Source organism: Trichosurus vulpecula, chromosome 3 (genome assembly GCF_011100635.1).
Source record: "Trichosurus vulpecula isolate mTriVul1 chromosome 3, mTriVul1.pri, whole genome shotgun sequence".
Taxonomy (NCBI): Eukaryota; Metazoa; Chordata; class Mammalia; order Diprotodontia; family Phalangeridae; genus Trichosurus; species Trichosurus vulpecula.
The window spans coordinates 83,054,471-83,081,098 of NC_050575.1; the positions used below are offsets into that span (position 1 = coordinate 83,054,471).

The following is a 26,628-nucleotide window of genomic DNA, read 5'->3' on the forward strand; positions in this document are numbered from 1 at the left end:
CTGCTCCTTCTGCCATTGAGTCCATTGGGTGACTGGTCCCAACCCTGCTGAGGCCTGCCTGCCCGTCTCTGATTAGGTCTGTATTTTGCACACCTCCTGGGATGGCCTTGGTGGTCTTTTGAGCAGTTTGGCTCCCAAGCAGGAGAGGACATGGCACTTGGCTTCCCCACCTTGGGAAGGCAGCTTGAGGATTGCAGTGCTCTAATAAGCTCAAATCCACCAGAAACATTTCTTCTTCACCTTTTTGGTTTTCCTCCGTAAGTCCTGTTTTTCAGGAGCAGGAGGCTCTGCTGGCGGCTTTGGTGGTAGGGCTGTCTCTGGTGGTGGTTCTACTTGGTCCAGACTACTTAGGACTTGATGGAACCTCCCTTCTTGCTGTCGGAAATCATATTCTACACTGAAAACAAAACAAAACAAAAGTAGAGAAAATAGTAATAAATTTGACCCAGGGAGTATTTATACAGCTCCTACCATATACTCCAGGCTTATCTTAGCTTTCAGCACCCTGCTAGGTGCTATGGAGAGTCCAAATAATTCTAAGATATCATTTCTATATTGAAAAGCTGAGCCAGAATATATACTCTTGAAGTAATTTCTAATAATATAGGACCATATATCATGGTGTGTCAAAATGAGTGTTAGAAACTGCAATAGAAAGATCACTGGATGTGGAATCTGAGAATCTAGGTTCAAATCTCTCCTCTGGAAGATAGTGTTTATATGACCTCGGGGCAATAAATTAACCCCAGTATCCTCATTTGTAAAATGAAGGGATTGGACTAAATGGCCTCTGAAGGAAGAATAGAAAAGGTCAGGGAGAGGAAAGATTCCTGTGTGAAGGAATAGCCAGGGAAGACTTCTTAGAGGAGGTGGCCAATTGAGCTGTACCTTGAAGGATGGGAAAATAGAGAGAAGGTAGGGGGACTATCAAGGCAGGAAAAATAGCATAAGAAAAAAGCAAAAACGGAAATGAAGATGAGTTTCACAGAGGTCAGTGAGGAAAGTGACTTGACTCTGGAAGATAATGGGTGTAGGGGAACAGTGGAAAAGAATCAGTAGGTCATTGGATCTTATATCTAGAGCTGTAGAACCTGAGAGATCATCTAACCTAAACTTCTCCTTTTAAAAATGAGGGAACTGGGGCAGCTAGGTGGCTAAATGGATAGACCACTGGCCCTAGAGTCAGGAAGACCTGAGTTCAAATGTGGCCTTAGACACTTACTAGCTGTGTGACCCTGGGCAAGTCACTTAACCCTGATTGCCTCCAAATTTTTTTTAAAAAATGAGGAAACAGCCCTGGAGAACTCAAGCTTATAGTTCGAGTTGTTCCTGGTCCTAGGCCTGTGGGTCTTAGAGGGTCTTCAATGTAGGGTGTCAGCGAAAGTGTTTAGTTTTCTCTCTGGGATATGTGGTGAATTTGTGGGGTATGTGTTGAGGAGATGCCATATTTTCTCTGCTAATCTCTGCTAATGAATAGGAAAATGAAATGTTTTAAATGGCAAGAGATGAAAGGCCTCCTTGTTACTCTGAGATATGGCATGCTTTCAGATACTCCTGCCTCCATCATTGATCAGACAGGATTTTCACACATGGCCAAGGACTTAAAAAGAGGCTGTCATCATGGTTTACCCTGATCTGCAGCCTCACATTTCCCCTCTCCAGACTGAGTCTTCAGAGTCAGAGATAGCACTCAAGGACTGGCTGCTGAAAAGGCGAAAGAAAAAATGCCTCAACACTAGTCATGCATGAGTAATAAAGTGTCATCAAAGCAGCCTGCCACTTAGCATTCTGAAATGGGAGAACTTCCTCCTGTAAGGAGATCAAAGGGACAAGTATTTTTGGTGGCTGGACTAATGTCACTTCAGCCCATGGGCCTTTCTTCCTTCCATACTTCTAAACAGCCAGTTTTAAAACCCAAATTATCCTCCCTCTGGCTTTCTTCTTTCTTCTTTTCTGCCTCACCCTGGCTTTTCAACATTAAGCCATAGACATATGGTATGGGTTTGGATGTGAAGAGACTGGGAATGGACCCATGCTTGAGGGACTCAGGAATGATCTCTTTCGGGGGCTGCGGTAGATTAAAAAACCAGCAGCAACAAAATATTTTAATAAATTATTGAATTTGATTTAATTATTTAATTTTAATAATATCAATCATTTCTTTCTCTAAACTTCTATATTTTCCTAAAGCATGTTGAGCGTGGTGTACTCCTTTTGACACTATCTCTGGACTATCATAGAATCACAGGTTAAGAGCTAAAAGAGACTTCAGAGATCATCCAGTCCAACTCTCATATTTTGTATAAGACCCAGAAATGTTAGGTGACTTGCCCATGATCATGTAAGTAGTAAGTGCCAGAGCTGAAATTTGAACTTGGGTCCTCAGCCTCCAGTTCCTGCTCTGCCTCTTGCATCATGCTGACCTTTAGTGAGCATTTGGCTGGTCTTTAACTCTAGACGGTGTGAGATGGCCTCCCTTAATCCAGCCAGTCAAATCTCAAATACTTTGAAGTCTGGGCCAAGAGAAAGAGTCCAGGGCAGGCCAATGGAAAGTTTTTAGGGGCTGAGGACACTGCTGTTGCCTCCCCTAGTGGGCAAATATAAATAGTGCAGGATACCTTACCCATCACTGAAATCTAAGCTCATACTCATTGTCCTCTGGTGATCTTGGGTTCTGTCCTGTTCTCCCTTCCAGTCCCAACCCGCCTCAAGTATGCATTCATCTTACTTTAGATATTTCGAGGGTAGGGGAACAGTCTCTGGTTTTGTGAACTTTCTGAAGTGAAGAAAAGAAATGACATCAGGGAGGTGTTGATCTGTCTGGTTCATACCCCTCTAATGGTGTGAATGCTAATGGGTCACAAAAAGAGTACTTTCACATTCATAGATACCTTAGCTTTCCAGAGCTGTTGCCTGAGAAAATTAGACATCAAGAGTACCAGGTGAAGCCAGGCTGTCTGTGTTTAGGCTAGTGTTTGGGACTAGTATTCTCGGTTTGGAACACCCCTGGAACATACAGAATTCTCCCTTCTACATTTATCTAAATTCTGCTTGTGCAGCTGTATAGCTACCCTCCACATCAATATATACTCATATGTGCTTGTACATAAACACATCTGTATTTGTATGTATATATATATATATGTACTGAGAGAACACATGTGTATGTGTAAATATGGATTTGATTGACCTCTGATTTTATTGGTATAGGGAGCTCCTGGGAAAGAGCTTCAAACCTCTGTAACCTGTGGTCTTAAATAGTAGCCTGGGGCACTGAAGAGCTAAGAGACTTCTTCAGAGTCACAGACACATGTCATTATGTATGCATGTATATGTATGTATATGTACACACATATATAACAGCATGTATCAGAGGTAGGAATTGAGATCCCCTGCTTTTCCTCTTCCTCCTCCTCCTCCTCCTCTTCCTCTTCCTCCCTCATTAATTAACATTAAGATTAAGGCAGACAGAGTGGTCCTACTTTCAATTCCCATCTGTCCAGATGTATGTAAATTGTATGTATGTTTGTATGTATGTATCAATAGACAGACACACAAATATATACATACATTTGTAAATGTGTATATATTTATGGATATGCATATACACATACATACACACATACACATTTATGTGTGTATACATATGTATTCTCTGCAACATAATATAATATATAGAAAGTTGGGTTCAAATCCTTCCTCTGACACTTAACTGCTTACGTGACCTCTCAATGCCGCAGGAAAATCTTTAGGACTACAAGTCATGAAATACCTATCCAACATGCATAGGTACAAAGAGAGTTTCTTTACAAGAGTTTCCTTTACTGTATATAATATAAGATACTGTTTTACAGTAGATATTTAATCTTGAGTATGTATGTATATACACATGTATTTATACACATGTGTCAATATGATGTATGTATGTATTTATATGTCTGGGAAGGTGTTTTGACATCAGAACTTCCTCTCAGATTTCTCTCTGTCTCTGTCTCTGTCTCTCTGTCTCTGTATCTCTGTCTCTCTCTCTTTCCCTGTCTCTGTCTCTCTCCTTATCTGTCTGACCATCCATCTATCTACCCATTCTTTCATCCATCTGTCTGTGTGTATCTGCTCATCTATCTATCTATCCATCAGTCATCTAGCACAAGAAACTTGGATGAAGTTACTTTATTTACCAGTTCACATCAGACAACTGTCCTTTCACTTTTAATCTTACAGATTTCCCTGGGGCCCTGATACATTAACTGACTTGTCCAGAGCCACACAACTTAGGACATGTCAGCAGCAGCCCTTTCTGTCTTCAAAGCTGGTTCTTTATCAACTACATCACACATTATATTATTTTGCCCACACATGCGCACCATATTCTGTCTTTGTTCCATGTTTAAACCTCCCTGATCAATAATTGGCACTGGGGAGTTTCAAACCCTAGGGTGCCCTGATTCACCAAAGGGATATCATTCATTCATCTGCAGTCTATTTAGGTGGTTCCTTTATGTGGCAGTGCCTGGGGGTTCTGGTCCACATGACCATACCTTATTGCCTCTCCTTGGGAACAGCCTGTACTAAATGCCGCTCTACTTAATTAGGTTATATTCAAGGTCATAAATTCTGAAAGGTCCTAATAATAATAATAGCTGACATTTTTTAGTACCTTAAGGCTTGCAAAGTGCTTTGCATATATTATTTGATTCTCTTACCAGCCTTGTGAGGTATTGGGACTAGGGCCTAAGGATCTCAGTAGGGCCAGAGGCCATCTTGAGCTTTTCGTTACTCCATCTAACCCTCCTGGACTCACAAGAAATTGATTCTTAGACTCTGTGAAATGGTAGAGTGAGGCCAAATCCATTCTTTATCAGAGCAAGACAATATTTTTGTCAGGTCCTTCCTCCACCACCACCCTCTGTCTTCTCTTGTTTGTGACTTAGCTCTCTACACCAGGCTCAAGCATCACCTTTTCATTTTGTCCCCTCAGTTCTGCCATGAATGGCATTGACGTTCTTCTCCCCATCCCCTCAGTGCAAGTTTAGGGAAGAATGCAATCTTTGTTTCTATGGAAACACTGACCCTTAAGTAATGCAAAGGGATTTCACAGCAGGATCCAATTCTAATCACTTATAACATAAAATACCGATAACTTATAATAAAATAATAACTATAAAACAATAACATAAAATAATAATTTTGAGAGTTAACCCCCATTGCGCCCCTCCCCTCTATCAGTTCAGTAATTTAACAGCCATTGAAAATGAATTTCCTTTTCAAAGCCAGGTAAATAACAGGCTAGAGAAAAACATATGTGGCTCTGGGAAATTGATTATTATTTTTTTAGGCCAAGGCAATTTTATTAACATAAAGGGAAATTGTCAGGTTTTTTCCCTCCCTTGCATTAGTACATTTGAAAAACCCCTATTTATTTGGCAGTACTGAAGAGAAATACATATTGGTTTTTACAAGAAGAAGGGCTCATTTTCATTTGTTTCTCACACTGAAGTTTTGTGGGAGAGAGGAGGCTACGCTAAGGTAACCAACCTCTGCTAGGCTGAGGCAACTCCTGGCAAAGGATGTCTAAATTATAAAGCCAGAAGGGCTTGGCAGCTGAAATCTTTGCAGAAGGATATCTTCAGGCTCTTGGATTGTACTTCTGATTCTTCTTCTTTTTTTAGCTTTTAAACATGAAACATTTACTTAATAATACAACAAAAGCCAGGATAATCAATATATCACAGTTATTCAATAAAAAAGCAAATCGTAGAATAATCAATATATTAAAATCTGACTCACAGTCTTCCATCACTGCATATAGCATCTTTCAGGGACAGAGGGAATATACATACAGAAACCTGGCAGGGAGATTGTACTTCTGCTCTGAGCGTCCCCATCACACTTTTCAAGAGTGTCTTGATCACCCATCAGTCTTTCTGTATAAAATCTATTCTCCAAGATTAAAGCATGACTTTGGTGTCTCCACTAAAGTCAACAGTTGAGTTTTGTCTAGATCTTGTGGCAAACTGAAAGATAATGAGTGGAGTAGAAACAATAACAAAAATAAATAGCTAGATTTATGGTTTGTAAAGTGCTTTACAAATATTATCTCATTTGATTCTCATGACAACCCTGGGAGGGCGGGGCTATTATTATTTCCATGTCACCAGTCAGGCAACTGAGGCAGATAGAGATTAAATGACTTGCTCAGAGTTATGTCACTAGTGAGGCTAGATTTGAACTCAGACCTTCCCGATTCCAGGTTTAGTACTTTATCCCCTGTGCCACCTAGGGGAGATCTGGCATAAAATCCAAGGAATTAGGGCATTGGACTAGGGCAGAGATTTTTAACCTTTCTTGTGTCATGGACTCTTTTGGTAGTGTGGTGAAGTCTATGGACTCCTTCTCAGGATAATGTTTTAAATGTATAAAATAAAACATATGGGATTACAGAGGAAACCAATTATTCTAAAACATTGTTATCAAAATATTTTTTTTAAGAAACAAATTCACAGACCCTCTGAAATCTACCTAGTTACAAACCCCTGGGCTAGATGATTCCATCTCAGATTCTGTTCTTCTTTGAAGAGCTCAGTGAACTAGAAGGTGCCTTTGATGGTGGTTGGAAAACAGACCTAGGCATGGTACAGTGGAGAGTTTGGAATGTCAACCATCCTGCTGCATACACTGGAACTTTGGAAATGGTTCATGAGTTTAGTTCAAGTCAGTTCAATTGAACACACATTTATTAAGTACTTCATCTTATTGATCATATATGAGGTGCTGGGAATACAAAAACAAAACTTAACAATCCCTGACCTCAAGGAGTTTGCATTCCAATAGGTGAAAATTACACCAAATTAACTATAAAATACATATAAAGAAACTTGCTATCTTTATCCAGAGAAAGAACTGATAAATAGAAGTTTGTATAGAATAATTTTACATATGTATCTCTAGTTATGTGTGTATATGTGTGTATGCACACACACACATATACACACATATGCACACCTATTTGTATCTAATGGTAGCCTTCTGTAGGGGAGGAGGAGGGAAAGAAAAAAGGGAAAAAAAGAAAAAAAATTTACAGGATAACTTTATTATATTTTAAAAGGAATAGCAAGTTATACACAATAGATTTGCAGTTTCATGTATAACCATCTTTTTTATCATATCATATTATGGAAATACTTGTTTTCTTCCATAAATTAAAAATAAAATTTAAAAGAGTAAAGTTAAGGTTAGACCGGAAAAAATTAAAAAAAAAATAAGACATCTGGTGAGACCTCCTACAGACAAAGCCATGTGCTAGAGAAAATAAAAATAAATAAGACCTAAAAAATTACATACAGAATATATATGAAGAAATTTATTTGGGGGAGGGAAGACCCCTGTCACTGTGGAAGGGGAGGGGTGTTCCCAATATATATGGGCATCCTGGAACTTGAGCTAAGCTTTGAAGGAAACTGGGTAGGGAGTAGGAGGGATTGATGGGGGAAAGCTCCAACATGACAGTCAGCCTGTGTAAAGTGTGGGAGATGGAATGGCACAATGAGATTGATCACATAGCATGTAAGACTGTCTGGCTGCAATATAGAGTGTAGGAAGGAGAGTAATATGTAATAAACATGGAAAGGTAGATTGGAGTCAGGTTCTGAAGGGCTTTACATGTCAAATGAAAGAGTTTGTATTTTTTCTTCGAAGCACTGGAGATTCTGTGCTCTTGGAATATCACTTTGGCTGCTTTGTGGAGAATGGTTCAGGGAGTAGTGAAAGTGGAGATGAATTGGGAAATTATTGTAATAATCCAGGTAAAAAGAGACAAAGACCTGGGTTAGTTATGGTAGACTGGGTAGTTAGAAATAAGGAGACTGATTAGAGCTATATTGTGGAGGCAGAGTTCACATAAAAGACTTGGCAACTGATAAGATATGAAGGGTGAGGAAGAGGGAAGACTCAAGAATGACTCCATGGTTGTGAACCTGGATAATGAGAAAAATGACAATTCTTTGAAAATTCAGGGAATACTTGGTATAGGGTACACACAAACAATAAAAAAAATGGAATGCTTCAAAAATTGCTGGACTCCTCCTCACTTGAGTTATTCAAGTGAAGAGAGAATTGCCACATAATGGAGATGTTGTGGGGGATATTCTCAAGTGGATATGGGTACACAACCGGGTTCTATTTTGTTTGGCTGTTAGCAGTCTAACAGGATTGTGTTCTACCTTTTTTTATAATTGCAGATTTATCTACATAGGGTAATGACCAATTTTCATGTATGATTTAATGAAATCACTCTCACACTTACTTTATTGTAGGGAGAGGGACTGGACCTGTGATTTCATTGATTAAGAAGATTCCCATTTGGTGAAACTCCCTCTAGGTAGATACTGCCTCTGAAATTCAAAGCCTTAGAAATTTGCCTTGGGACCAGAGAAGTTAAGGGGTTTGCTCAGAATCACATAGTCAATTTATGTCAGAGGTGAGACTTGAACACAGGGCTTCCTCACTTCAAGACCACCTCTCTATCCACCATGCCATTCATCCTCCGGTGAATCTTGTTGATTGACTGTAAGCAGTAAAACTTGCACCCAGGTCTTCCTGACACTAAGACCAACCCTGTGGTGTACTACCTCTCTACGTTATTATGCATTTATTTAATATACCTGAAATGCAGTATTGCGCATGATATATTTCATGGTACTAACTAGAATTTGTGAGAATGTCTGTGTATGCATACCTGTGCATGTGTGCACTGAACGTGGAACCCAAAAATCTGTTGTTAACTGTGGGAAAGTATTGTCTGAACTGGGAAAACACAATCTATGGATGAGCTGTATAGCAGCAAGATATAGTTGAAAGAACACTGGATTTAGAGTCAAAGGACTTGGGTCCAAATCCTGTCTTTTTCACTTACTGACCCTTATCAAATCATTTGACCTCTCTGGGTCTTGTTTTCCTTTTCTATAAAATGGGAGTCAGACTACATGACCCAGTAAATTATCTTTAATGGTAAATATATGATCCTAAGAACTTCTGAAAAAAATAGCCTATTTATAAATTGAGGACTTATGTTTGCAAAGGATGACTAGGCAGGCAAACATCATTTAGAATGCTTAGGAAAACTTGAGTCTTTTGTCTTAAATCTATCTTAAAGACACAGTGTAAAGGGAACTTGGAGTCTTGCATGCAGTGAATGGTTTCTCTGTTTAATTAAAATAATAATAACTGATATCTATGGCGCCTTTTACATGTGAAGAGTGCTTTTGCATATCTTAACTCACTTAAGTTACAACAAATGATTATCCATACTTTGCAGATGAGGAAACCGAGGCAGAGAGGTTTAGTGACTCCTCGAGTTCACAGCTGGTTAACTGTCAGGGGGTGTTTGAAACCTGGTCTTTTTGCTTTCAGTCCAACACTCTCTACACTCTCCTGAACTACTTTTCTTCTTTGACTGAGGCCTGCTAGCCCCTTCCATAATTTCCAAATAAACTTTGGTTGATGGTGTGGGTGTGGTTGTTTGTGATTTCTCTGAAAACATAGGATCAAAGGATCAGAGATTTTGAGAGGGATCTTAGAAGCCATCAAACCCAATGCCTTCGTTTTAGACAAAGAAAGGGGAAGTGACTTTTCCAGGAAAAGTCACGTGACTTCCCCAGAGTAACACAGCTAGTAAGTGCATGTGACAGGATTGAAACCAAGTCCTCCTGACACCATATCTTGTGCCCCATTCACAAAACTGCACTGTCTTGCCACCTTACATTACAACGTGGAGAGTGCTTGGGTTAGAGAAATAGAATGGAAGTGGTATTAAAAAGAGTCACCAAGTTTCTAAAAAATCCTAGAGACAGATGACTTATATCATGCATGCCATCTTCTTCCTAAGGACACCTAAGCCTAGCTCTATGTGATTTTGTTGTTCAGTGATTTCAGCCCTATCTAGCTCTTCATTACCCCATTGTAGTTTTCTTGGCAAAGACACTGGAGTGGTTTATAATTTCCTTTTCCAGCTCATTTTGTAGATGAGGAAACTGAGGCAAAGAGGATTAAGTGATTTGCTCAGGGTCACACAGCTAGTAAGTGTCTGAGGCCAGATTTGAAGTCAGGTCTTGCTGATTCCAGGCCTGCCTCTCCATCCACTGTGCCACCTAGCTCTACTTGATTGCCTGCAGTTAAAAGGCTTTGAACCCCACAGGTCATGAAAATTGTTGTGGCTGAATATTATCTATATGCTGATCATTGAGTTGGACTAGAATGATCTAGGAGGTTCCTTCCAACTCTAACATTTTGAGATCTGAAGGCCATTTGAGAAGGTCTAGGTTAGTGCAAGGGGTATGGGAGATGGGGGATATTTAGACTTGGACAGCAAACTGAGGATGGATGAAATCCTTACTAATCCTTTTCATTACCTCCTGAGATAGCTTTAGTAATGCAACTGATCAGTCACTGCTCTCAAAAGGAGAGGTAGATCTCTCCATAGTTGGACAGGCCACAGTCCCAGGTCTTACACAGCCAAGAAGAAGTATGTGGGAAAGCAGACTGCAAAGGGGGCTTGGAAATAGAAGAGACAAAAGGATAAGAATAGACGAGTTATGGACAGTGAACATGTTCTGAAAAAATGGATGCTGGAGTAAACCAGAATCAGGGGTTTGCCAAAACAATACCACTTTACATTATACCACCTGGTATAATCATTTCAAGTTTCCTATGACCCTCTCAACTATGATCTGTGAGATCCGCAGGGTTGGGATTCCCATGGCACCATCAGCAAGTTAAAGAGATAGCAAATGTATTAGCATTTGAGCTGGAGAAGGGAGGGGTGGGGAAAATAATTTGCCCCACTCTTAACTTTGAACAGATTTAGAGGCATCAGGGGTGAAGCTGGATCAAATCAGGCCAAGACAATTAGTGTCCTGAGAAAGCAAGGTGAGAAAATGGACATAATTTTCAACTGGAAATAGGAATTTTTTCCCCTGGGCTGTGATTGAAGAAACTGAACTTGGAGAGTCTGGTCCAACACAGGGATAAAAGGAGATCAGAGTCCTTGTAAGGTCCCACCACCCCACCCCACCATGGACTAAAGCTTGGAGGACTGATGGAGACAACTTTATTGTAGTGTAAAACAGCCTTCCCTGTGAGTCTTTCCAAAGCAGAAGACTGTAAGTTCTTAGATTCAGAATTCCTGGAAAGGAAAATACTATATATCTCCCTTCACCAACATAGATGAAGTGGGGAGCTTCTACACACAGGGCCTGTTCTTATGAGGATCGTACCAGGACTCTGTGTCCCTGTAGGCATGTGCCCTTTCTGGATGTCCTAGTTCAGTTCCTTCATGCTTTGGCAGGGCAAATTGTTGGTGCGCTCAGAGATAAGGGCAGATTCAAGAGGAAGTGGGCGTACCTTTTCTTAAAAAGAGAAATGCAGCCAAGTAGCAATAATAAATTATATGGAAGGAAGCGTCCCCATGAGTAGACTGAAAAATGACTGATACATTCTCTCTCCCTACAGGAAGCACATCTTCCAAATTTCTCCCCATGTCTTTTTTATTTTGCCTGTTGGCCAGTCCATTTCCGTGGTACCTATCACCTATCACCATGGTACCCAGGTGCTCCAAGATTTATTGACCTTTGGGAACTTTCTTCTAAATTAGCTTTAAGAATCGATGGCTATATAAGGGGGTAGTTTGGTTTCTGTCCATGTCAATAAATCATGGACACTTTGGAAAGCAAAACTTTATTGAAACCACAAACCTTTGGGGAATAATTACAGTTTGGGAAAGTGGGAGATTCCCCCTCCTCCAAACACATATCTCTCAGCCTGGAGGGAGAATGTTCCTAAAACTTTCTCCTAATGACCAGTTTCCCGATTATTTATAGAGTGCAATTTTCAGCTTCACAACTGCCAGCCATTTGGGGCTGGCAAGTTCATCCTTTCCTCCCAGGATATCTGTATTCTGATGAGCCTTCTGAGAATCACAGGTTCATTCAGCCCATAAATAAACAGGAGACTGAGCTTCAGAAATCTCCATCACCCTTTGTAGTAAATTTCAATTTGAGAACCATAACTCTTAAGCTAAGAAGTTGGCATGTTAACTCCAGCCTCACTGTCCGAGAAAGGAATACTTTTTATATCCAGAGGCAGCTAGATGGAGCAGTGGAGAGAGTTCTTGGCCTAGAGTCAGAAAGACCTGAGTTCACATCTAGCCTCAGACACGTACTCTCTTTGTGACTCTGGGCAAATCAATTAACTTCTATCTTCCTCAGTTTCCTCAACTATGACAGCACCTACCTCCCAGGACTGTTTCGTGTAAAGATCAAATGAGGTAATATTTGTAAAGCATTTAGCACAGTACTTAGCACATAGTAAGTGCTTTGTAAAAACCCTTGTCCCCCTTCTCCTCACCCCCGTCGCAGTGAATACTCATCATGTATACTGACTTGAAAGGGCAAGCCAGAAGTCAAGAGAAGAAGAAAGAATGGAAAGATGGGGAAGATTTGGGAGCTGTAAATTAGATACTGAGATAAGAGAATATATTCAAGAAGGCCTTCTTGTAGTTTCCAAGGCATGCATGCTGACAGCCATCCCTGTATTGTTCTCTTAATCCCTTTCTTAAATATTTATGCCATGTTTCAAACCCTTTAGCTATTAATGCATTGAAATGAATTCCATCTATTTTATTACCCATACATTTCCAGAGTTGTAAATCCTACTTTTTTGCTTACAACTTAGGGAAGAAGAAAGGGCAGAAGACAAATTGTGAGAGGCAAGAAGTAAAGGCAATGGTCCTTGGTAGCACCATTCAGTCATTTGCCATGCATTTATTAGGCACCTACTATGCTGCAGGCACTGCTGGGGATCAAAAGATAAAAATGAAATAATTCCTGCCTTCAAAGAGCTTATATTCTATAGGGATAGGGAACAGCATATATACTTGTAATCAAATTTGAAGCATCTATAATAAATATATAACAAATAAATTTCTGGTGTTGGGGAGGGCACTAGCAACTAAAAGGATCAGGTTATGTCTTATGTAGCAAGAAACACTTGAGGTAAAACTGAAAGGAAGCAAGGGAATCTGAAGCAAAGATGAGACGAGAGTCCATTCCAGGCATGAGGGATTCACTGTGTGCAAAGCCATGGAGGTGAGTAGATGAAATATTTTATAAGTAGAACAGCAAAGAGGACATTTTGGCTGGAATGGATGATGTGTGAAGAAAAGTAATGTGCTATAAGTCCAGAAAAGTAGTCTGGTTCCAGCTTATGAAGGGCTTATATGAAACAGTAGAATTTGTATTCACTCTTGGAGGCAAGAGGGAGCCATCTGAACTGCTTGAGCAAGGGAGTGACATAGTCAAATTTATGGTTAGGACTATCAATTTGATAACTGTGTGGGAGATTAATTGGAAAAGAAAGGGAATAGAAGCAGGTAGAAGTAAATCAAGAAGTTTTGCAATAATCCAGGTAAGAGATGACAAAGGCTTAAATTAGGGTGATGACAACATGTGAGTACACAGAAGGTTGATGATTTGCATTGTTGGATGCTCCAAATCTTAAGCTTCCTTCCCCAGGAGATCACTTTTGGGAACTGGGAAGCTAGGGTTAATTTGAACTCATAATTTCATCTGTTGGGGGAAACTCTCAGACTGTAATCTCCTTTCATGGTGCAGATTGGCAACTCATCCAGTCACATTATCTCTGAGAGTTAGCTGCCTGTGGCCTAGAGAGGTTTGGTAACTTGCCTACAATCGCCCAGCCAATATTTATCGGAGGCAGAACTAGAACCTTCCTGACTCAAAGGCTGACCCTCTGTCTATTACAATGATACCATACTACCCACTCGGAAGGGAACTTGAGTTTGTGTATTTGGTATGTATGTGAATGTAGTTTGGTTTTGCTGTCATTTCTTACTCCTTGCACAAGGCATAAAATATTGGTTACTCCATGGCTCAAAACAAGATTTAAAAAAATATGACTAGAAAGAAATTTGTTTCCATTGTGAATTTTATTGCTACTCAGGGAGAAAATTGTGATTAGGGTGGGGTGAAGAGCTCACGGTTTATCTGTCTCCATGCTGAGGTAGTCATGAACAAACCAAAAAGGAAAGTACTAAATAATTTAAGCTTACATTGGTAGCTAAATTCATGGTACTATGAGTTGATATTGCATTTCTAGCTAAATGGCCTTTTTCGTAGGCTAAGTAATGGCTTTGTGGTAGACAGGAAGGCGTGAGGTCTGGTGACTCCACAGCTGTGCGATGGACAGGAAAACCAAGGGCTCTGAGTGCTCCCCGATGGCTAGACTTCACTCAAGTCTCTGAACTTCCTTTGCCCTTGTGTTCCACAATTATAATATAACCACTGGTTGCTCCCCATTTGTGTACTTGGAAATGATGTCTTGATCCCAAGACCAGGGCATATCTCCTTCTTAAATCCTTATCACCAAGAGTCAATATGAGGAGGTCCCAGATAAAATACACAGTTGTTGTCATGTGTAAAAAAGGACGTTGGAGTAGATAGTGCAGTAGACAGTGCAACACATACAAGACTGAGCACAGATCCCTGGACTTAGAGTCTGAAAGACTTGAATTCGAATCCTGCCTCAGACACTTTAGCTATTTTACCCTGGGCAAGTCTTACACTCTCTCTGTCTCAATTTCCTCATCTATAAAATGGGGCTAATAAATAGCAACTACCTCACAGGACTGTTGTGAGGATCCACTGGGATAATAAAAATAAAGCACTTTGCAAATATTAAAGTGACATATAAATCCTATTTGTTGTTGTCGTTATTCAATAAAGAATATTTTCATACATTCATTGGTCAACTTATAGGATGTATAACGACAGCTAGAACTTATATAGCACTTTAATGTATGCAACGTATAAAAATATTCTTTGGTCAGTATCACGTTCAAGGTGTCACATTTTAGGAAGCACATTGACAATCTGGAGGATCACCAGAGGAAGGCAATCAGGCTAATGAGGGAACTGGAGAGCATGACCTGAGAACTGACTAAAGCAAGTGGGGATCTTTTACCTCAAATAAAGAAGACCTGTGGACATAAAAGTGTATGAAGACTGCAGTCCTATGAGAAGGATCAGGCTCCTGCTTGGTCCCACAAGGGAGAAGTAGGAGCGAAGGGTAGATATTACAGGGAGGTAAGTTAAGGCACAAAGTAAAAAACCTTCCTTAAAAATTGGAGCTGCACAAAAAGGAATGGGCTGCCCTGAAGAGTAAGGTCCTCCTTTTTGCTGCAGGTCAAGTGAAGGCTGGATGACTATTTGTGCAGCAGATTATAGGAAGAATTCCTGGATAGGTACCCGTGTTTGGCCTGGAGAGCCTTGGAGGTCCCTTGAAGCTCTGAGATGCTATGATTCTGTAGTTTCGCAGCTTACCAGTGTATGAACTAATAAGGATGAAGAAGCAGTTCTTGGTCCACAGAGTCTGAGAAAATGAGAAACTCCTGCAGTCTTAGGAGCTCTATGAAATGATGCAGTCATTTTGTTCCATGCACATTTCTTTGCTCACAAACACATTTATGAACATTTCTGTGGTGGGGGTGAGTGGGGGATGGTGGTCAGCAATTTTTTGCATCAATCCCTTTGTTCAGGTGTTTTTAATTGATCCTAAGGGATTTGCCATGGGCCTTTCTTAGCACTTGCACTCTTGATTGGGGAGCAAAATTAGGATTTAATTGGTCTTAACTTTAATTGGAGGAGAAATGTCAGGGTGGATTTCCATTTCAGTATTTGAGCTCAGATGAGGCCGGAGGAGCCAGGAAGTGTGGGAGAAAGAAGAGGCAACAAATGAATCCCAGAAGTCATGCATAATGCAAACCGAGGCCCCTGGTGTGGAGTTATGGAGCCTCATTTTCTCTTCTTGCTTGGGCTTAGGAAAGACCAGGACACAAGTTTGCTCAGTAGGCAATTTCCCCTTGTTTTTTTTTCCTTTCCACCCTCTCCATCTCTGCCCTTACTTCCATTCTCAAGTTAGGGATTTTAAAGCACCTCTACACAGCTAGAGTCAGGCAGCATTACATAACTTTCTTGGTAATTCCTTAGAAAGAAAACTTTCTTTCTTTAAATAGCTAAGGTGGTAGAGTGAATAGAGTGTTGGATCTGGAGTCACAAAAACCTCAGTTCAAATCCATCCTCAGACACTTTTTAGAGATGTGACCCTAGGCAAGTCACTTGACCTCTTTAATCCCTGCTTTCCTCATTTGTAAAAAGGAGATAGTAATAATACTCACTTCATAGGGCTGTTATGAGGATCAAATAAGAATCATTCTCTCTCTGTTTCTCTCTCTCTCTATATCTGTCTCTGTCTCTCTCTCTCTTCCTCTCCATTTGTCTCTCTGTCTCTCTCTCTCTCTGTCTCTCTCTCCCCCTCTATCTCTCTCTTGCTCACTCTCTCTCTCCCAAACATCAGAGTGGTAAAAGCTAGTGGTAAAAGCTAGAAAATGTCAGGCATTTTAAAATCAATGAGCGCTAATAGCAGGCATAAGGATCAGGGAGGAGGTCACTGAATCGTTGACAAGATTGTCAGCTAGGCAGAGACTTAGCAAACTCACCTTTCTGTTCAATGTCCCTATCCCCAATACCTTTCATACCACTCCTGGGCTGATACAACCTGCAATGACCTACCACTTTATCACTCTCTTCCATTGCTTATCAAAATTTATTCACTCTTTGTCACATTCCCTCAGGGCCTTGCTCTCAGGGAGCCATGTTTCCTGGAAAGTAGCCTGAAAAGTTAATGTCTCCTTTGAAATTTATTAGTGGGTAAGCCATTACCCTTCCATGGGTATTTCCATTTCATCAAGAAACTCTTAGAAAAACAATGACTTATCCTCTCCTGAGTGAATCTTTGGAATGTTTCATACCTTATTAAGCATGAAGAGAATCAGCACAATGCCAGAGTCAGCCTTGCAGTCTAGAAGAGCCCCAGTCTCAGCTCTGGTACATACTGACTGTGAGACCCTGGGCAAGTTACATCCTCTCAGTGTCCTGAGGCAACTCTGCAAGACTATTACTTGCACAAACAGTTCTAAAACCAAAACAAAACTGTATAATTAGGCAAGATATAGCCATTTCCCAAAACTAATCCATTAAAAAATGAACTGGACTGGACTTGTAATTTCATTGCTATAGTGAGGAAACTCTATGATGCACATCAGCAGGAGCGCATGACTTAGCTTCTTTGAGAGTTGCCCAGGAACATGGAGACCTTAAATGACTCATTCACGGTTACACATATATTACAAAAGTGGAACCTGCGATCCCTGGAGATTGCCCCTAGTCATTGGTTAGACCACATCTAGAGTATTGTAGCATGCTACATTTTAGCAAGATCATCAACACTTTTGAAACATTGTCAATGAAACACCCAGAAGGGGGTGAACAGGATGTTAAATGTACTAAAACCATGTGATACAAGGGTTAGTTGCAGAGCTAAGTATACTTGTCTTGAAAAAGGGAAGATTCATAGGAAGGAGAAAAAGCATTTATTAAGGTCCTACTATACTCCAGGCAATGGCCTAAGCCCATTGCAAATATTATCTCATTTAAGGAAGGTCAATAAATGGTCACCTCAAGTACTCTTTAAATATTTAAAGGGCTCTTCCGCACAGAAGAAAGCTTAGACTTCTGTTTCTTGGCCTCAGAGTGGAGAACCAATAGCAATGGGTGAAAGTTACCATCAGTCAACAAGTTTACTATGTACCAGGCACTATTGTAAGCACCGAGGATAGAAAGAAAGGCCCAAAACTGCCTCTGCTCTTAAGGAAGCTCATAGTCTAATGAGGGAAAAAGATGCAAACAGCTATGTACAAACGAGATATGGGCAAGATGCCTTTAGATTCGGCGCTGGTCTAAGGGTTCCATCGTGTCCGGACTTCGCGATGGAGCAGTTCTGTGCACGCGTGCCACACGACCTCCACTGCCCCTCCCCCTCTTGTAAAAGCTGCCAATAAAAAAGATTCTCAAGGTCAAAAAAAAAGATATGGACAAGATGAATTGGAGATAATCCCCTGAGAGAAGGCAAAAGCACCAAGGGGGATTGGGAAAGATTTCTTTCAGAAAGTGGGAATTAAACTGAGACTTTATGTAAGCCAGGGGAACCAAGAAATGGAGATGAGGAGGGAGCAAATAAGCTTGAGATAAGGGGAAAAAAACTTTGAAATTGAGATTGTCCAAAAATGGAATGTATTACCTCTAGAGATTGCCACCAGTCACTGGAATTCTTTGCAGAGGCTGAGAAACTCTCTTGGGAATATTGTAGAGATGGTTCTTGTTTAGGAGCAGATTAAATTAGACACCTTCTGAGATTCTGCAAATCTCAGAAAATTAAAAAAAAACAGATGGGAGACTCAGAGAGGAGAAATCTTCTTTCCTCTCCATTTAAAACATATTGCAATTTTGCAGCTAAAGTCCAGTGAATGTTCCTTTAGAGTTCTGGTCAGAGAATTAAGTAAGTGATAAGCTTCCTGTATTGTTAGTTTACCAGCAACAGACCCTAAGAGAAATCCATCATGTCTCTGTGTTCCTTGGGTCTTGCAACGTGTACCACATTCATCCATCATTATGGAGACCATTGCTTAACAAGGTCCAGGGAAGCATTTTCTCATCACTTATTCATTGGTTTGTAAGAAATGACTTTCCAGGATGTGACACAAGGTTTGAAGTCATTTGAAATGTAAAAATGACAGTTCTCCTCATCCCACTGCTGAGGTGATGGGCTTTTGTTCTGATCTCTTTCCTTTCATCAAGTTAATTGCCCCTTCTTTGCAGTGGCTCAAATTCTGGGACAGAGGGAACTTTAAAAATAGTGTTGTGCTGAATGATAATGAGGGAGATCCATGAATTAAGCCACTGACTCATTGCACTAACTGAATAAAAGAGCTGGAAAGAAGTTTAGGAGTCATACAAGTCCACTCCTCTCAGTGTAAAATGAACAAAACAGAGATCCCAAAAAAGTGAAGTGAGTTGCAGTTGCACACTGCTTCCTAGTCCAAAGGCTTTGTCCCCTTATTGCATGTCCCTTAAAGCTCAGTCCTGGGCCTTCTCAATTTTTCCTTTTATTATACCGTCTCAGTTGGTGATATCTTTAGCCCCCATGTATTCAACTATCGTCTCATTGCAAATGAATTCCACCTCCATATACCCAGCCCGCATTTTTCTTCTGAGCTCCATCATCATCTGGAAAAAGATGTCCCATAGGCCTCTCAAATTCAAGACGTCCAGGGCAGAACTCATGACTTTTTTTTTGCCCCAAACTCTCCCCTCTTCTGAACTTTCCTATTGCTGTGTAGGGCACTACCAGCTCCCTTTCATCAGGTTCATGAACTTTGACTCTTCCGTCTCATTCACCTCACATATTTTCACCACTCATACCACTACCACCCTAGTTCAGACCCTTACCATCTCTTGCCTGGACTATTTCTATAGCATTTAATTGGCCTTCCTGCCTCAAATCTCTGCTCTCTCTAAATCCGTCCTGCACTCAGATACTGAAGTGATTTTTCTAATGTGTAGGTCTGACCATCTCACTCTACTTTCCTACTCAATAAACTCCAGTGCTACTCTATTACCTCCATCCAAATATAAAATAACATTATTTTGCATTTTTCAAACTCTTCATAACTTATTAAGTTAAGGCCCCCATTGTCTCTTCCCTCTTTCCTACCTTTTCAGTCTTCCTGTACTTTATGACCCTCCATACACTATGGGATCTAGCTACACTGGCTTCCTTATCTTTCCTTGCATGTGATATTGAATCCTTCACTACTGTACCTTTGACCTGATGGCTTCCTATACCTTAAATGGCTCCTCCTTTTTCCTCCACCTCTTAGTTTTGCTGGCTTCCTTCAAGTATCACCTCAAAAATCCACGGTCTGCATTAGGTCTTTCCTCATCCCTACAGCTGCTATTGCCTCCCCTCTGAGATTACCTCCCATCTACTCTGTTTATATTTTGTGTAGACATTATTATTTACATGTTATCTCTCTCATTGGAAGGTGAGTTCCTTGAGGGATGATTTTTACCTTCCTTTGTATCTCCAATGCCTAGCACTATTATGGAAATATGTTTTTCATGACTTTGAATGTGTAATTGATATCATATTGCCTGTATTCTCAATGAGAGGGGAGAGGATGGGAAGGAGGGAGAAAATCTAGAGGTCAAGATAAAAAAAAGAATGTTAAAATAAATGAATGAAAATATATAGTGCAACACATAATAAGCTTAAGCAATCAATGCTTTTTGATGGATTGATTTTAATTGATGTGAGGCTGGAGTAGAGGAGATATTAAAGTTGTGGCTGTAGATTTGGAGACCAAGTGCATAGAGGTGGTATCATAATACTACACAAGCAGGACACCTGGGTTCTAGCTATTTGTTTCCATGTTGGTGTCTTCCCTTCTAAGATTATTACTTTCCATATTCTTTGTATTTATCTCAAATAAATCTATTTATGTACATGTTGTCTCCCCTTTTAGAATGTAAACTCCTTGAGGGCAAGTGCTATTTTTGCTTTTTCTTTGTATCTTTAGTCTTAGCACAGAGACTGCCACATAGTAATTACTTAATAAATGGTTATTTATTGATTTACTAATAATGGCAATCATGTAATTAGACCTCATTGTCCTATTAGTTCATAGGTATTGGCTAATTAGGGAAAACTTTGTTGATGTTATTTTATTAGATATCCACATCTGCCTGTTAGATGCCTGGACCTTAACTCATATCATTCAACCCACTCTAATTATGGTTGTTATCCTTAGGGAGGGAGAAGGAAAGGAAAGGAAACTCCATAGCCTCCCACTGTGGACAAGGAGCATTTTAACCCTGGTTAAGGAACAAAAATGGTAATTATTTTTTCACACTCTTTTACCAGTTTCATGTTTGGAGTCTATGATTCAGGCTGACCTGTTGAGTTTCCACCCTTCCTATTTCTCAATAACCAGAGAGGATGGTCTCTCTGTTAGCCTGATGCTTTTGAAAAACCCTAGCCATGGCCTCTGTCAAAGAAACAGAAAAGCCCAACCACTACTTGAGTTTCAGAAATCACTGGACAGCTTCTTCCTATTTTTAGTTCTGACAAAATTGTGGCATGCAAAATATAAAAGAAATTGATAAAAATTTCTAATATAAAGAAAAGTGGTCAAGAGATAGGACTAGGTAGTCCTAGAGAGAAGAAACACAAATTATCAATAGCCACCTAAAAAACTGTTCTGCTCTCCAAAATAAGGGGAATAAACATAAAAATAAATCTCATAAATTCCACTGTAATCCGCTAAATTGACCAGGTTGACTTAAAATGGTAAATTCAGTGTTGGTGAGACTGTGAAGAAATATGTATGATGTTACATTGTTGGTGGAGCTATGGATTAGTGCTTTTTTTCAAATGTAAAGACTTTCTTGGCCAGTGAGAAGTTAGAGGCTATTCATGAGTCTGATCCCACTGTGAACAGCTGGAAGCTCTGACCTCCTCTGTTTCCAACCGGGGCTGGTTCACCCTTCCTTAGGGAACCTGTTAGCTTCTTGTTCCCCAGGGCTCATCATATTAATACTGAACTTAGTACAGATGCTGATTGGTTTATTCCACCATAGATCACAGCTCCTGAGCTCAAAAATCTGCTCTCCTTGGCTTTCTTGGTAACTGGGACTATAAGCATGCACCACCATGGCCATCAATATAATCCTCTGGAAAGCAATTTGTCTTTATGCAGTAATAACAACAACACTTTTCACCCACTTAGCCTAGGATTTTACCAGAAGGAACATACCCTCAATATCTTAATGAAGAAGAGAAAAACCATTATCTATTTCAAATTAATAGCACTATTTTTAATAGCAAAACAGTGGAAACACTCCATCTGTCCAACAATTAGGGAATGACTGAACAACTCGTATGGTATATGAATGTAATGGAATATTGTTAAGCTACAAGAAATGACAGAGATGAAGAATAAACAAATACAGATGCATAGTATGGTTCAGTGGAAATAGTACTGGATTTGGAATGAGAAGCCCTAACTTTGAATCCTAGTTTTCCCACCTACTACCTGTGAGACCTTGGGTAATTCATTTTTTCTTCCTTTTTCCTCATTTGTAAAATAAGGGGGTTAGACTAGATGACTTCTGAGGTGCACTGAGTGTCTAAATGTGATGATCCCCTGTAGGTAGGCTACTCCTCAGATGACAATCACATAGTCAGTTTTTCCTTTTGTTTGTCCACTGTATGGAATTGTATGTCAATTAAAAAAAAAAAGAAACTGATTCAGCGCTGACCTTGGTGCTGAAATGGACAGGTTTCTAGAGAGATAATGAAAAAGTCACTTTTTCTCTTCCTACACCCCCATTCAAAACCCCTGCATGATTAGTGTGTGTCCTAGCAAGGCAGCACTGACTGTAAGATACATGACCCCTCGGTTGGAAGATGCCTCATGTAATGGCTGCTTAAGTGGAGACATTTAATGGAGCAAAGCATTCCACATGGGGTTTAGCCTGCTCAAATCCTACCTCTGATGGGGAAAAAAGATAGGAGGTTGAAGTTTGCTTATGCCTTTTCAAAGAAAACTAGATTCCTGAGATTTATTTCTGGGAATCCATTGGTAACTTTTAATTTCAGTTACGTCTCAAAGTAAGCTCCAGCTAGAGAAGTATTGATTTTTGTCTCTTGTACAATCCATTTCATTAGAGACAACAAACTTATTCCCAGAGGAAATACTGTACATACCCAATGGTACCCAGCCAGGGTATTATGCAGCATAATCAAGAAGACTCATACAGACAGTGTGCATTTTGAATGATAGGGTCTCAGCAGGCTCTAACCTTCCTTTGCAATATGATTATGCCATTGGAAGTTTACCACCCCAGTTCTCAAAACCCATGCATTCAAAATCTACTTTCCTCTAGTCTGACTTCTGGGCATATGGGAAGAGAGTTTATTTGGAAGGTCAAGGTTTCTTGGCCCTCTGTGCTCTATATGTGCCAACCACCAACCTGTGTTGCAACGAGGTACCTGTATATGATGCATGCTGTGTTCTGACAAGTGCTGCAGTTGTTGAGGTCTTGGCCAGTTCGGTAGAAGTTACGCCTGTAACACAAAGCATTTTGCTGGGTGAGTTTATGGACAGAACCCACAATTGCTTTTCCAACTCACTCAATTCGCAAAGCACAGTGTCCTACTTGCATTAATTGGTGAAACTAAGCCAAAGTGGGTGGATCAAGACCAAAAAGTAAGAAAAAAAATAAAATTTACTAAGAATAGGTTGTTTTTTATACTATTAACTTTTAAAGAATATATTCACATCTGTATTTTTTCCTTTTGATCTTCACATCAGCCTTGTGAGGTAGGTAAGGCAGGTATTCTTAGTCCCACTTGTTAGATAGAAAATTGAGGGAAATTATATCTGGCTTATAGAAAGCTGAGGGAGATTATATCTCCCTCAAAGTCATAGATCAAAGGTCATGGAGATTAAATTCAGGTCTCTGTACACTCAATCTAATGTATCTCATTGCTGTCCCCCAATTCCAAGGTAACATTGATTCTGACTTAAAGAATCGGATACTTACTACTACTGGTCCTATCTTAATTTGGTCTAAAACTACACTTTGGGGGGGCAGTAGAGATAGAGAAATAGATGACTTTACCCTCAAAGACTATTCTTTGAAATCCTTTATGTGTTCAAACTCCATTCAGTATTCTTATTGAATTTTCCATCAAGGAATCCCCCTGCCACACCCATTTACATCCTATCCCCTAAATCCACCTCATGACTTTCAGTTGGCCATTCATTTCAGTTATGTTTTCATTGGGCCATTGATTGAATGTAGGTTACTGAAGTGGGGTGTCCTTTAGTTTAGCACTAGTTTCAACCAATTCAAAGCTACATAACTAGTATTTGGGGGTGGGAAAGAAAAAGGCATTCTACTTCCCTATTTCCTGTCTCTTTGATTTATCTATAGACCCACCACCCATAGATAGTCATAAATTAAAATTTGAAAGAGGCATTAGAGATCATTCCCTTCATTTTACAAATGAAAAAAATACATAGTCCTAAGAAGTAAAGAGATTTGTTCAAGGTCACACAGATAGTAAATAAGAGGGCTGGGATTTTAGCCTAGAGCCTCTGACTTAAAATTCTATTGCCACACTGATTGAACTTGTACAATATAATTGTACTTGTATAAAGATCATGAAATCTGGACCCTACCAAATACTGCTCTTGCCCCTTCCCAATTCACTGCTAAAGAGAGGAGAATATCAAGGGAACCAATATAAACCCCTCCCCTCCCCGACTCCATATTAAATAAATCCCAGTATTGTAAAAGAGATGCTATCTAGTTTTTTTTTAATCACTCAAGTTCATTCAAGGATTGAAAATTTCAAGGATCAATGGCTTGGGAAAACAACTCCTTGACTAGGACCTTTTAATAGTTGAAACCCATTACTGTAAGTGGTTTTTTTTGATAAATGACTTAACAAAATTTTTAATATCAAAACTCATCCTACCCTTCAGTGAGGGCTCTGGCTTTTTCCAAGTCTTGAATTACGTTCAGAAGGACTTTAATCTTCTCTTGGTTTGAGTGCAAAGATTCCTCCACGGATTGTAGTCTCCCTTGGAGGTCACACAGTTCACCATGTGCCAGGTGAATTTGATTAATTCCTTTAATCTCTTTGTTGGTTGGAGGTTTGATTTCACTCCTTGGGAGAGAAGACTGGAGGTGAAAGCTTCCTAAACAATTTTTAAACTCCAAAGGATCTGCCTGGCTGGAATTTTTCTCTGTCTCCTCCCGACACTCAGTAGCAGATTTTGTCATGTTGCTAGGTGTCAATGATATTAGGTCCTTGTGATCATTACTCAGTGTAGTACAGTCAGAAGCAGTTTCAGGAGGGACTGCCTGTCTGTGCTCTCCAAGGAAACAAGGCAAGGAGCTATGAGTCTGTGGAGGTGAAGGAGTGCAAGTTCCCTTTGATGGAGGTGATAAAGGAGCTGGCTCTTTCATGCCAGATGTGTCTTTGGGCAAAAGCAATTCAGGGTCCATTTTATCTCTGCCAGGCAAGGAGTGAGCACCGCTGGCAGTACTCAAGCAGGAGGAGGGCCTTTCTGAACTAGATGGCAGCCTGCCATTCACATCCTCTGGGCACATATTAGCACAAGGATGTATTGCATTGCTTAATTCAACTGGCCTGTCCATGCCGTAAGTGGGGGCTTTGGTACCCCATGGAGGGCTATGACATATATCATCAGGAACTTGTATGGAAGCTGTCACCTTTTCTGAGGGCTCCAGAGCATCTGCTTCAAAGCAGATGCTAACAGGCCCATTGCTCTGTGCCTTGGACACTCTGGGAAAAAATGGATGCGCTTTCTTACCTCTGTGAGGCACATCATCTAAATGCCTAGTGATCCGTAAATAGGCAAGATCAGAAGACATGATGTCCTGCTCTGAGAGGTTGCCATTGACTTGGATGGAGTTTTTAGATCCTGTGGGCATTTCCACTAGTGACTTGCTGGCTGTGAGCTTTTTCCTTTTAAAAACAGGGAAGTGCTTCCTAAGGCTGGGAGAAGTTTGGATTGCAATGTTTCGGATGCTTCCCCCCTTCTGGGACCTGGGGAAGGAGAGGGAGTAGTTGGGCAGGTGATGGTGCCGAGATGCCTGCACCTTCCCAGTCAGGGTGGAGTCTTGGTCTGTTTGGACATCAATCTCTGGCAGGCCAGCTTGATTCTTACTAGCTCCATCCTCCTTGAAGCGGACTTGTTGGGATTTGCTTCTGCGGTGGTGAGGCTGTTTCACAAAGTCCACTGAATCCAGACTGTTCCGCTTCAGGAGCACAGGTCTCACCTTCATGCTTTGCTGGGCCATCGAGCCTCCTTTGAAGGTCTGTGGATTCCAAGCTTCTCCTTGACACGTTGCATTAAGTCATTCGAGCTGCATCTGGTGACAAAGCCCCAGATGCCAAAAACAGCCAGCAGAGGTGGTGGAGGAGACAATTCACTCTCCTGATTGCGTGGGTTGCTATGTTGGCCATCCCCAGCCTATAGATTTTACTCTACAACTATTTCTAATGTTTCTTCCAGAGTTAAAAAATTTTTTTTCATCACAAAGCTAATTGCTAATGAGATAAACACTTGAGTTACTCTAATGGTCAAATATCCAATCTAAAGAAGTTGCTGGTTGTCTGGGAATTGATGGAATCAGATTGCTCAGATTCTGGAGGAAGTCTGTCATTCTGCTTCACACAGACCAGGAAAATACAAAAGAAATGATCTCAAGGTCCATGACAAGTGAATTCCTAGTGGAATCTGTTACATTTGGAATATGTAGTTCATGTCTCTGGTAGGGGTAGGCTCAGGTGTAGTACAGCCAGCCTCTTAAGTGTGTCTCCTCTGCATGGAGTGTAAATAGGCAGTGTAACAAACAACTGGGGTGTTTGCTCTTTTGAAATGACATGATGTTCCTGGGGTAGCACATCTGTTCATGTCAAACAGAAATTCCTCCTCTGGGGCCATTGTTCTCCTTCATGTTCCTTCCCTTTTTTTCACTGATGGAAACTTGTCTTCCCAAATAGCCTCATACAACCCAGTGGGGCGTGACCAGGACTGGAATAAATCCGAGAAGGGGATTC

At 40.5% G+C, this 26,628-nt stretch overlaps 2 protein-coding genes across 2 annotated transcripts in view; one reads left to right on the forward strand and one right to left on the reverse strand.

The window, feature by feature from the left end:
- INSYN2B (inhibitory synaptic factor family member 2B) lies at positions 1 to 25,950 on the reverse strand. Its single transcript, XM_036749405.1, has 3 exons — positions 24,514 to 25,950; positions 23,020 to 23,094; positions 1 to 397 (listed from the first exon to the last, which is right to left on the reverse strand). Exons 1-3 carry the CDS (start codon positions 25,863 to 25,865, stop codon positions 211 to 213), a joined length of 1,614 nt encoding a protein of 537 aa, XP_036605300.1. The 5' UTR covers positions 25,866 to 25,950; the 3' UTR covers positions 1 to 210.
- Positions 1 to 26,628, forward strand: part of DOCK2 (dedicator of cytokinesis 2) — a 513,031-nt gene that overhangs the window by 267,599 nt on the left and 218,804 nt on the right. The window lies entirely within an intron of this gene.